At 40.1% G+C, this 13274-nt stretch overlaps 1 protein-coding gene across 4 annotated transcripts in view; it reads left to right on the top strand.

The window, feature by feature from the left end:
- Window positions 1–7249, top strand: part of LOC131219051 (aspartic proteinase 36-like) — a 53010-nt gene extending 45761 nt beyond the window's left edge. The window contains exons 9-13 of one of the 4 annotated variants that reach the window (XM_058214013.1): window positions 967–1091; window positions 1493–1594; window positions 1676–1773; window positions 1952–2048; window positions 6563–7249. In XM_058214013.1, coding sequence (XP_058069996.1) covers window positions 967–1091; window positions 1493–1594; window positions 1676–1773; window positions 1952–2048; window positions 6563–6712 — 572 coding nt within the window. In that variant the 3' untranslated portion in view covers window positions 6713–7249. The remainder of the gene's footprint in view (window positions 1–966; window positions 1092–1492; window positions 1595–1675; window positions 1774–1951; window positions 2049–6562) is intronic. The other 3 variants (XM_058214016.1, XM_058214014.1, XM_058214017.1) reach the window with 3 other exon arrangements.
- The last annotated feature ends 6025 nt before the right edge of the window (window positions 7250–13274 follow it).

The following is a 13274-nucleotide window of genomic DNA, read 5'->3' as shown; positions in this document are numbered from 1 at the left end:
TTGATGCTTAGAAGACTAAATGACAATAAATAATAATAATAATAAAAATCCTTTCATGATGCTTCCGAAACTTCCCGTCCACATGCAAACCTTAGTTTGAGTTTTTTTTTTTTTTTTTTTTGGTTTGGGGGGGGGGGGGGTGTTGGTCATTTATTGACTGTGTAGTCATTCGTAGGAGCATTTAGTATTTAACGATTATCATAGCCTACAATATACTTGTATGCAAATAGTTACAGGAAACTGCTTATAGAGAAGGGAACTGTGTTCTTGCTGAGAGCTTGCTTCCAAAAATGGAACAAAAAATAAAATTAAATCATATTTGAAAGTTTCATGAAACGCGTGAAATATGTTTCAGAAATGAAAGTGAAATGCCTAAAAAAACTAATTGTGGTGTTTAAGTGAAAGATGAAATTTAAATTATTAGACTTATTTTGAATGAATTTTTGCACTTCCTAGAAGCAACTCCAAATGGGCCGTGGTGACTAGTGAGGGTATTCACATTATCCGATCCAGATGGTCTTTTAATGTCTTTCTTTATCTTTATTTAGAGTATTGGTTTTCTGTTGAACTTCCATTTTGTAGTTGCCCTGTTTGCTAGCTTTACATCCTCTTTGCTAGATGCCTAAAAATTAGCTAATCCCATTTTAGTTAACAGTATGTGTTGCAGATCTTGATCTGTAATGTGAACTCAAACTCATCAATAATTACTCTTAACTAAAATGCAATGGACTCTTTTCTAGGCATCTACCAATCAGGGCCTTAATCTTCTTGCGTTGGCTAGCATTTTAAGCCATTTTTATCCACATGAAAAATATTTGGACCCATAAACACTTTTTCTTGCCACTTTTGACTGAGTCACGGTCATGCTGCCATTCTTTTTCTGCATGATGTGGCAGGAACTGTTGTCTTGAAAACTCTTCTGAGAGATGATTCTGATGGTTTCTCAATGTTCGTTGCAATTCTCAGGAAAACTCCAAGTTGGGCTCATCATATTTGATTTGTTTTTGAGTCTAAAGTACCCAGACCTGGTGCCTCGTGTCACAGAATTGGAACAATACATTGCACGCGAGTTAGAGGTTAACACGTCTCAGGTGAACTACCATATTCGTTTTCTTTGTTTCGGCAAACCCCTGATTGTGATGAATCCTCTGGTTGAACTTAGAATTGCTTTAGCTGAAGTTGCTCTAGAGTTTCTATTTTCTTTGAGAATGTTTGGGCATTTCTGATTTTCAGGGCAGGTGGGACTTCCCCAATTTTTGTACCTATAACCTCAAGTCGAACTTGAGGTTATCTGGATGATGATTCAGTGTCAAGTCACCCTTTTGTAATGTCATTTCACAAACAAGAACTTTCCCTGAAGGGTGGATGAACAGAGATGTTAACCCATTTTACCATTGGATCTGATGGTGATTTGGCTACACATGAATAGGTCCTTATCTAACGGTTGCAATCTTTGCAGTTATTTCTGCCACTAACTAGATGAATGTTACAGGTTCATTTATTGAATGTTACTAGCAAAGGAAATGGTTCCCTCATGACATGGGCTATATTGCCACCGGGTTCTGATGATTACATTTCTGGTGCTGCAGCAACGGTAACATTGTTTTCTGGCAATTTTGAGAAAATAAGCTGTGGGGACTTAATATACCGACTAATTATTTTGTTATTTCTGCAGAGAATAATCTTACGCTTAACTGATGACCGTTTGAGCCTTCCTTATACATTTGGAAGTTACAAGTTAGTCAAATGGAAAGTTGAACCACCCTTAAAAAGGTGAACTGATTTTTAGCTTGTTGACTTGATGGATTTATTCTCTTCAATATGATTACTTAATAGGAATCTGCAACAAAATTGGCATCATGAACCAAGAGATGAACCCATTGTGGAACAAACTATAGGTTGCATTTGAAATTTGTCTTGAAGTTTGGTTAGTCATTTAACTTGGACGCAGAAATATCTTGGTGTTGCAATGGATAAAGGTGCCTGCCAGACATGGTAGTCTTGAGAAGTCAGATATGCCAACACATCTGCACAAGTACTTTTTAAATGTAAATATGACTCTCCAGTGTTGCTGTGTCATTACTTATATATAAAGATATCCCACACTAAAGAACAACAATGGTAGTAGTAATAGTGGAGAGGGGTGATGGTGGGCAATAGGGAGGATGCTTATTTTTTATGGGCCGTGTTGCCATATAAATTTCGTGGTAATGGTCTTGATGATTGTGTAATAGTCACTCGCATTTGGCTATTCTATAAGCAATGTTTAGAACATGGTTTGGAGTATCCCCGATAGTATTTGTATCTCCAGTTCGGCAATATCAATAACACTAGTAGTGATACTGATAACATTGAATGATAGTCTCAGAAATTCCAGTTATTGGTGATGTATCGCCAATGTATTAATATCGCCAATATTTTTTAATGTGTAAATTTTGGGTGTCACTTGTATTGTCAATGTATCGATATCGCCAATACTTTTTACTGCATAAATTCCAGGCGTCGCTTGTATCGTCAGTGTATTGACAATATTTCAATAATATCGCCAATATATCGATATGCCAGAAATCTTTTGATTAAAAAAAAAAATTCTCAATTTTTTTTATTGGCACCTGGTTGTATGCAATGTATAAACTATCGATGATAATATTAATCATATCGTGATATGATCCTTATAAGAACATGGGCGATATTGAGACCAGTCTTTCATAGCGATACTAATGATTGCTGGACAGGTTTCTTATGATAACACATTCTTTTAGGCCCCCATTAAATGGAAACTTATTATGTATTTATTCTTTTTGTAATTTTTTATTCCTAAATATGCAAATATGTGTATTTTAGCATATCCTGAAGTTTCATTAAAAAATTCTGCCATTTTTCTCATGTTTCTCCAATGTTTCCCCGCATTTATGGTTATTAGTGATATTGATATTGTTTTAGTATCCTCGACTAGTGAAATTTGCAGCGACAGTAATACGTCGAACACTATTTTAGACTTGATAAATTTTGGTTCTGTAGACACTCCGCTAGTGGGAAGCTCAATCATGTAAGCTCAAGAGTCAAGACATGGATGGTTCCCGAAATCCCATATCCAAGGCCTACCCAAATCCAACTTCTACCCAAAACCCAGGTCAGTTCTAGCCTAAAACCAGCCCAATTCTAAGCCCAAAACTTGGCCAAATTCCTACCCAATCCAAACCCAATTCTAATCGAGATCCAACTCAAAACAATGCCCAACTTCAAGCCCAAGTCTGTACCCAAAACCTTGTAGCCTGAACCCGAGGGACTCGAACAACAAATAATCCCAATGGGGCTCCTAAAGAGAGATGAACCAGTGCCATGTGATAGGTGGCACTCAAAGAGCTGCACCCACTCGCTGGCATGACTGGAGCTTGGAACTTGTAGATGAGAGATGGTGAGAGAGTTGGGGGAGTCTTTCTCTTGAGATAAGGGTCCAATTTACCAATCTTCCTAGAATGCCCCCAATCTCTTTCCCTTATTACACTCTCCACCATCCTGTTAGCCAATGTGGGAGTGCCATGTGGCACCCAAACTCCCTCATCCAATCAAAAGCACACACTTAACATGTTTGCCCCTTATTTCAACCCAAATCACTCTTTTGCCACCACCTCACCTATAAAAGGGGGTCTCCCTCTCTCGTTTCCATACTTGATTTCCATGCCATTTCCCATACTAAGATAGGGAGCCCTCTCACCCCTTTACCCACTAGTCCCTCTAGCCCTTCTAGTCCTAGCCAAGCCCTCAACCCTTAGCCCAAGCCTCTAGCCTAGCCAAGGCCCAAGTCCTTTAAACTGAACCACTCAAGCCACTCTAACCACCTAAACCTAAAGCCTTGGCCTTTCCCTTTGCCAAATCATCTTCCACCCATCCTCACCCTCCATTTTCTTCCCTCTCCATGCCACACCCATTCTACCATTTTCACCATCCAACTGTCTAATCCATTCAATGCCCTAGCCATTTCCACCATCTCAACCATCCCACTATCCTAATCCATCCAACACCCTTGTCATTTCCACCATCTCAACAACCCAACTATTCTAGACGTCCATCCATTCACACCATCAAGCAAACCTAACCACCTAAGCCGTTGAAGCCTCTTCTACGACCAAATCAAGCTGTACATTCATCTCAAGTGACGGGGTAGAGTGGGGACCAAGAGCTCTGAATTTCTCTTTTCTCTAAGATTGTTAGTTTCTTCCTCCCTTGACTCACATCTCCATCAAGCTTCAATCCGAGCCCTTGCTCGCCATTTCATTCATGCATCACTGCATCAGCATCATCTCATCTTTCTCCAATCCCTGCTTTTCTAGGTGTTTTTAGGTGTATGCTCTATGGCTTGCTCGTTTCCCAAATCCTGTCACACCAGAAACTTGAGATCGCCCAGTCCTCTTTCCCTTCTAAACACAACAACATTCCTTGGGTATCAGCTGATTTGAGCTACAGTTCTCCACTGCTACTTCCTGAGTTGAGCCCCTTTGTTGGCTTTGGATCTTATTTGCAACTAACTAGATAACAAAAACTATTCCTTTTTTTTTTTTGGTTACTTTTTAAAAGCAATAATTTCACTCCTTGGTACCAGCTAATTTGAGCTACAATTCTCCACTGCTACCTCCAAGTTCCCCCAATCAGCTTCGGATCTTGTCCGCAACCGACTAGATAACCAAAAAAAAAACCGACTAGATAATGAAGCTTTTCTAGAATGTGTAATCCCCAAAAATCTCACATATCCCTTGAAGTAGAGACCGTCACGCTTTCGTGTGGGCAAAGGGTGCCTAACTTCCTTCTCCATCACCAAGGTCCCTTAATCGGAATCTCCAGTCGCACATCAGTAGTAAGAGTCATTGCAGACCGAGTGTTCGGTTCCCTGATCTCTATGATTCTGTAGGGTCTAGCTGACTACAGAATCCTAAGTAAATTGGCTAGTGATGACTTCAAGTCAAATGTACAATATTCCTAAGTCAATACCACAACCCACTTGCAAAGCCATAAGCACAAGAGCCTGAAGAGGCCCGTGGGCGTGAACCCAGGGTTCACAGGTTCCCATAAATAAATAAATTAAAAAAAAAAAAAAAAAAAAAAAAAAAAAAAACTCAACTACTTACAAGTACCAAAAATAAAAATAAAAATCCCAAAAATAATAACTAATGATAATTAAGTATGAATATTAGTTTTTTTTTATTAGAGGATAAAAGTGTCTGGTCATGCTTGTCAGCATGCGTCAATGCAGCACAATTTCCAGTAGTACAAGGTCATTGTTGCATAAGAACATAACTGCACCTTTGCTGAACCCAGGGTTCACAGGTTCCCATTAAAAAAATAAAAAAATAAAAAAAAACTCAACTATTTACAAGTACCAAAAAAAAATAAAATTCCCAAAAATAATAACTAATGATAATTAAGTATGAATATTAGTTTTTTATAAGAGGATAAGAGTGTCTGGTCATGCTTGTCAGCATGCGTCAATGCAGCACAATTTCCAAAGGTACAAGGTCATTGTTGCATAAGAACATAACTGCACCTTTGCTTATCATTGGTAAAGAGCAGTCCAGTTTTCTTGTCTGTTTTGCTTTACTGGCATGCATTCAATTCTCATATGCCATTTTATGGTTTTACGCACCATCCATGGCATTGTTCAATGAGTATCAGATGCCTCCATGTTCGCATATGATTTTGCTAGTGGTATCTTTTCCTAACTGAATAGATTGGGAGAAGCCTAGGGTTTGGTTTTGTTCCGCATTCTTGGATCAGGTTTGTGTGAGCCTACAACTCCGGGGGACAATATGTTCCTTATTCATATTTGATTACATTTCCACTCATTTTCATTCCAAAATAATGATTTCTTGCTCTTTTTTTTTTTTTAAATGTTCTTTCCAGTTTCATTTCAAGATATATTATGACTATAAACACTTGAGCGTAAGTTAATTAATTTGAAATTTATATATTCTTTATCATTGAAAAATCATCCTTCACCTTTTGTGAAGGATAACAAAGAGATTTTACCAAAAACACCTGAGTAACTTTCCATGTTGAAACCATGACATATGGACCAAACAGTTCCTGGGATGGAGATTCTCCCTTTTGGGGTATTATAAAGAGCAACAACTCCATTATTATGCATAATTAATTATCATATGTAGAGTTCACAAATGAAAATTACATTCAAGTCGGGCATGTTTCTTCTAAACCTATCTAAGCTGAGTTTATTTAGGTGCTGAGCAAAGGTGGGTGCCTGTATAAAAAAATTAACTGTTTGCTAGTTGCACATGCCAACCAGGAAAAAATCAGGCCGGTCTACTCATCAGGCAGGCCAACCATCAACGCTGGATGTGGATTGTTGGCACGTTTGTTTAGGGATGAGAATAAAATTTTAACAGGTCATTGGCATAGTGGATCTCTCCTTTACCCCACAGATCCCAGCTTGGCACATGTGCCACATGAAAATGTGCATGTGAGCTAGCATCCATGTCTACATGACATCAGTTAAACTTCCATTTCATTATCTTATCTTGATTTTTGTGTCCCCGTGGAGATGTTGCAGGACGTGGTGGCAACAACGCTTCTTGGCGCTGGTTGTGGGAGCTATTCTTGCCATTATTTGCAGTTTTTCAACTTTTCTATCCTGGTATATCTGGAGACACAGAAAACATCCACTTGGGACATACAAGCCCGTAAATGCCGTAATGCCTGAGCAAGAGCTCCAGCCACTGTAGCTTCGTCAGTCATGTTGGCCTAACCGCGAAGTATTCCTCCATTACATTGATTATTCTTTATCAGACAACCATGTCCACCTGTCGTGACAAAAATCTCCAAAAATCAATGAGAACCAAACCATTCAGTGAGAAGCTCCCCAGTTGAATGCAGCATTCTGATGCCTCTCCATAGTTATTTTACAGATTTTGCATGGGATGGAAGTGGTGGGAAATAACATGCTTTTGCATGTCAAAGAACAGGTAAATGTATGGCACTGCAGATCAATCGATGGAAAGAAGGCCAGATGAGTCAATGACCACTTCATCCTCCCCTTGTTTGGTCTGCCAGTTTCCTCGTCTTCTTGTTATTATTGGCAAAATTCTTAAGATACTGGTATCCAATGCTTTGGGTGATTTCCTTGACAATTTAGAACACTCACATGACAATTTGGCAATGTTTTGTGATAACGTTGTGTTAGCGGCAGGCTAATCCAATAGTATAGTTGGCAAGAAGATGCTGATGATTTTTTCTTTCTCATTTTGAATTCTGAACTCAGGTGTCTCTTTCCTAATAAATGGTTGATGGCAGTTGTGGTTAATCAAGCATTGTAGTTGAAAGTTTCCAATGTAGAGATGGCCTGCTTGGTTGGAGAAGCTTGAAATCAAACTTCATAGTTTTCTTTCAATTCCAGACCTCCAACAGCATGTGATCCTCGTCATTCCCCTGCCTGGGGATTTCTGCTCATGATTGTTTAACTCTTGAGTGGCAAAACAGGTTCATGGAGACAGACCCTAAAAGGTGGGACAAAGTTATGTTGGTAGTCGTGACAAAAATGATGAGCTCTGTCAATAAATTCTTTGATTTTTGTTGTTGTTGTTATTGAGTTTTTGACATGTGCACTCTTTTGCTATATGCCAAACTCCATTCCTTTTCAGTATTGTCAAGTAATCCCTTCCCTTTTTATATAGTCATACAACACCATGCCTAATTTCTGTCTTCACCATTGAATGTTACCTTTAGCCATTAACTTTGGCTGTTGATTTCATAAAATGACACTTGCTATTATTGACTTTGTAGCGATAAGTGAATTTTTCATTTTGCTTCTTTACAAACATAAAAGGTTATCCATGGCATTTGGACAGTTTTGATCCATCATTCAAAGTCTAAATCAAATTTCATAGATAGCCTATAATTCGATGGTCTAGATCACATGGCCATGTTTTGGCACTAACTACCAGGCTATTTGGATCTTGCCCAAAATAAAATCTTTTCTCTTACAAAGTCAAGAACAAAACCATTATTTCATGTGGTCAAGTATTAAATTTAACGGTCAATTGTCTCATTTAGCAGTCAACAGTCTGACAAAAGACTAAAGCTAATCACATGATGTTTTATGACCATGTATAAAAGAAGGGAAATATTTTTATTTTTATTTTTTATAACAGCATTAAAAGGGGGAGAGTCTCTTCGTGTATAACAAAAAAGGTGGGTGATATATGTCAAAATCTCTTTGATCATTATTACTTAAAAATAAAAAATAAAAAATCACAAATCATTCATTGTCAGAAAAATAAAAGGAAAAAAAAGTTTTCTAACTATGGGAAGTATCGCTAACTTGGGAATCATTCACAACTAATGACTTGGCAAATTTATGTGTTGCTTCAGAGCATTCCCTGATCTTTTCATTAGGTTTTTCAGGAAAATTGTCTTGTGGTTAATATTCCTCCATAAAAGACCAGTAATTGAATAACTGGGAAATCACTCGTGACTTGTGACTTATTTGTAGGTTATTCACGAATTATTCGATAATTGAGCAAAAATCCAAAAGACTTGACAGAAATCATTTCTATTTTTTCACAGCAAATTTTCATTTTATCTTGTTCTTCTCAAGAATTTTCTCATAGTTTTTTTTTTTTTTTTTGGGGGGGGGGGGGTCGATGCCAAGACCTCAAGTGTTGAAACGAGGTATCTCCACTCAGTCTGCCAGTTGTGCTATGGATCTGGGTGTATTTTCTCGTAGTTTATGTGCCTCCATGAAACAAGGTTACTACCTTCCTCAAAGAATTGCTTTACTTTCAAACCTTAGTTGGAGATATTACAGTAAATACAACTTCCGCCGTTCAACTTTTTAATGCTTGATACAGCCCCCCCACAAGAGAGCTTACGTATTTGGATTTATGTGAAGGTAGCATTGTCACTGAAGGTACACTTCTTGTGTATTCCAAACAGGTTACTCAATAGAGAAATTCTCCTGGGGCCCGTTCTCATGGGAATCTGTGAAAATCCTTTGAGAACTCATCCCACGTGATGTGTGCACGGCATCCTACCATCCACCAGACTTGTCACCTCATGAAACTCCCAGGGCCTAGAAATAAGTCCGATACAAAAGTCAAGTGGGGCAGATCCACCCTTGATTTCGAAAAGACCAATCTGAGTTGTAAAATAGTATGGCTTTTTGTCTGGCCCTTCATTCCAGCCAGATGAAGGGCTTTTATATATATATATATATATATATATATATATATATATATATATATATATATATATATATATACACATCACATGGGAAAGAGTTGTCATGGATACTCACGAGAAACAGGAGAAAATTTCTCCTACTCAGCCCACTGCCCATCTGGATGACACCGAAATACCATTTCAAATCATGTTTGTCCAATATGTGCATTAGGATATGTTGGCACCTATTGGATTGTTGACCTAAGGTTCAGATATCCAACTCACGCACATATAGATTAGCTGTAAATGACAGCCTCGGATATATGGAAAAGGTTTCATGCGGTCGATCTCATGGGAACTCCCCATGAGGTCGAGCTGTGTGGGCCCCACCATGATGTATGTCGAACATCTATCTCATCAGTCAGATGCACCCTTCCATAGTGGCCCTAGGGCTTAAAAATCAAGTCAATCCGTGACTTGTGTGGGCCACACCACATACAAAAGTTGAGAGGGGTTATCCTCCATTAAAACATTTGTAATCATTTTTTGGGCCAGATGTGGTTCACAAATCCAGCCCATCCATTATGTGTGTCCCACTTGGATGAGGGGTCAGACCAAGTTTTAGACGCATCCAAATTTCAGGTGGGCCTCACCAAGTGCTTTTATATGTTTTAGGCATGTCTTCACATGATTTTAGATGGTATGGCCCACCTGAGTTCCTTATACGGCTAATTTTTGGGATATCCCATAATTTCAAAGGGACCCATCAAATGCACGGTGTTGATGTTTGACATACATCATGGTGGGGCCCACATAGCTCGACCGTATAGAACCTCCCCGTTAGCATGGACTGACACTGTGTGATGTCTTGCGCCGTAGAGGTTGGGAGGTCGAGAGGTCAGATGGAGTAAAGCTAGTAGGCCGAGCAATCATAAGATCGATAAGTCGATTGTTCAGTGGTAGATCGCGCATGGTAAAATTAATAGGAGAGACTTTTCTTCCCTTTAATTGAGGGAAGTCCCAGTCATCGGAGGGCGATGTAGAACTAATATGAGAGACTTTTCTTCCCTTCAACTGAGGGAGGTCCTAGTCATCAATCACATAACTCAGATAATAGGATTTTGAAAGAAATTTTCCTCCCCTGACTTGGGGAGCTTCTTTCATAGTAGAATTCACAATGAAGGACTTTCTTCCCTTGCACTGAGGGAAGCCCTCATAGTTGGTCATGTAGAGGAGGATTTTCTTCCCTTGTACTAATAGAAATCCTCATAGTAGATTGTGTAATTCGAGTAGTGTTGCAAATTAATGGTCCAACCTCTTCTTTAAGTGTTGGACGACTGGTGAGAGGATTGTTTTCCCTTGCACTAAAGGAAGTCCTTAGTAGACCGTGTAGTTCGAATAGTCGAGAAATCATTTAAAATAATTTTCTTCCCCTAACTCGGAGAAGTTATTTTATTGCAAAAGCCCATAAAACAGTAAAAAACACAATAATAGAATCATGAGCACCTTTTTCCCTTTTAAAAAAGGGAGGTCGCTCTTAGTTAAATAGGTCGGGATTGGTCAACGAGTCTTATTACCGAGCTCGGTTGATTGGTTCAGCTTGGTTGTTAGGTTTCCTTGATCATCCCAACTTCCTCAAGTACCTTCTCCGGTTTGGTGTTCAAAGGAGTGTACCAATGGAAGCAACTTTCTAGATGTCGGTTGGTACGATGGTCTCGGTCTTGGTTGTCCTCTTTCTTTCTTTTGGCGTTATGGCAGAGGGCTACCCTTCTTCCCTTCGCTTCCTATCCTTAGCTGAGTTGTTTCCTTCTCAAGCCGCTATTTGTGAACTAAAGAACTCCTCGGCATTGGAATATTTTAAAGCTCGGTTAAGTAGGTCGACGAGGGTAGTCGGGGGGGGGGGTTCATGCCAATAAAGAAGAAGAACTTTTCTCATTTTAGGCCGGCTACTATGGCGCTCAGAACTATCTGGTCGGAATAATCGTTGACTTGGACATCTTTAATGTTGAAATGGATGATGTGGTCTTTTAGTAACTCGTCTTCTTTCTAGGTAACAATGAGGAGATGAGTTGCCATCTTTCTTCTATCTTTTCCACAAATGAACTGGGTGATAAAGATTTTGTCGAGCTATGTGAAGGAGCTAATGGACTTCGTCTTTAATTGCCTGTACTATTTTCGTGCAGCGTGAGACCCGTATCCTAAACCGTACCATTCCAAAGGCTTCCGCGGTCCTCTCGGTCGAATTTCGGCAACCCGTGACCTATAATCGGCATTTGTGCTTGACCCTGAGTCGCATTCTGTCAATCTGAGTCGACTAGACCCGAGATTTGTACCCTTGCGACAGCACCGTCGCCGCGGTTCCGATGCCACATCTCGCACACCGAGGCGATACCTAGGCCAGGAGATGTGGGCCCGCGTTTATTTCAAGAAAACGCTGTATATTTGCAAACCCAAGAGAATCTTTCAAATCAATCATATCACTAGTCAAAGTACAACACCCATCCCCAAGTACAACACCCATCCCCAAAGTCAACTCTCTCTTAAACATGTGAAGTACACCCATCACTCACCATCCCTCTCTCTCTTACACCATCTCTCTCTCTCTCTCTCTCTCTCTCTCTCTCTCTCTTTCTCAAACCCATCTCCCAAGTTACACCCATGAGAGAGGTGGACGTCCAAGCTTCCATGGAGAAAGAAGCTTTGTGTGGCCCACCTTGCTACCACCCGATCCCACCCTCCAAGCTTCATCTCAACCGTTAAAATTCATCCCTTGGATCTCTAGAACACATCAGTGGAGAGAGGAGTCCAAGATCTAATGGTGGGTGATTATAGTGCTAACTCTTAATTTTGATTTAGGGCCCACATGTATTGGGACCCACTAGATGTATGTTTTGTTAGGGAGGGCTCATAGTGGTGGAACCCTCTATCGGATGCCGTTCTCTCTCTCTCTCTCCCTCTCTCTCTACTTCTCATTCGATAATGATGATGATGTGTGGAGTGGGACCCACCATGCTGTACGTGTGAAATCCACACCGTCCAGGCCATGAGGCCATGTGATGTATGTGTTTTACCCATGCTGGTCATTAGCCGTGGAGCCCACCTTGATGGTATGTGGTGTCCACGCGTGTGGACCCACCTAATCTGCACTGTCCATCTGTTAGGCTGCTGGGCAACAACCCAGCAGATATAACTGTTGCAATAAACGTCAGCAATCTCTGTGGGCTGTCCACACGTAGCACGTGGGACTCACTGTAAGTGTTTTATCCAGGACGTCCAGTCCCTGGACGAGGGATGTGGACCCCACAATGATGTAGATGTATCATCCTCATCGTCCAGATCTTGGACGGTGGGATTTAGCTAATGTATTGATGTCTTCAAGATCTGTGGGCCCTGTATGATGTATGTATACCATGCCGTCCATCTGTTTCATCCACGTAGTCTATCTGCGTGGGCCCCACCAACATGTTCTGTGGGTCTGATGACGTGGTGTCCCAGCCGTCCATCTGTTCAAGATGGTGGGACCCACCTGATGAATGCGTTTTATATCCACATCGTCCGTCCATTAAAGGACGTCCAGAGCCTGGATGATTTTTTTAAAATAATAAAAAATAATAATAAAATAATATAAACATTATAATAATACAATATATATTATATATAATATATGATGGTGGGTGCCACGTGGGACCCACCTGCTGAATGGAAGCAGATTGGCTGGTGCGCCTCATAGCAGAGACGTCACCAAGTTCCACAGGACCCACTTGACGCATGTGGGTTTTGATCCACACCGTCCACCTATAAAAATGAGGTAGATTCAAATATCAGGTGGGGCCTACCGTGTTGTATCCAGCACGTGTGTAACGCCCTGAAATTCAGGGGTCGAGCATAACTCAGCTCCCGAGTTCCAAAACATCACTTATGCAACATATTTAAGGATGGATGTATGTTGACTGTATTAGTGCATAAAACATGGAATAGATTAAGCCAAAACACAGATATGATTCAGGGATGAGTGAATAAAGCAAGCGGAAGACTTATAGAAAAATATGTGTACAAGTGTAAATCCCTGAAGTACATATACAAACCAGGTCGTATGAAAGTGTTAT

This window comes from Magnolia sinica, chromosome 11 (genome assembly GCF_029962835.1).
Source record: "Magnolia sinica isolate HGM2019 chromosome 11, MsV1, whole genome shotgun sequence".
NCBI classification, from domain to species: domain Eukaryota; kingdom Viridiplantae; phylum Streptophyta; class Magnoliopsida; order Magnoliales; family Magnoliaceae; genus Magnolia; species Magnolia sinica.
This window is presented reverse-complemented; position numbering and strand designations above follow the sequence as displayed.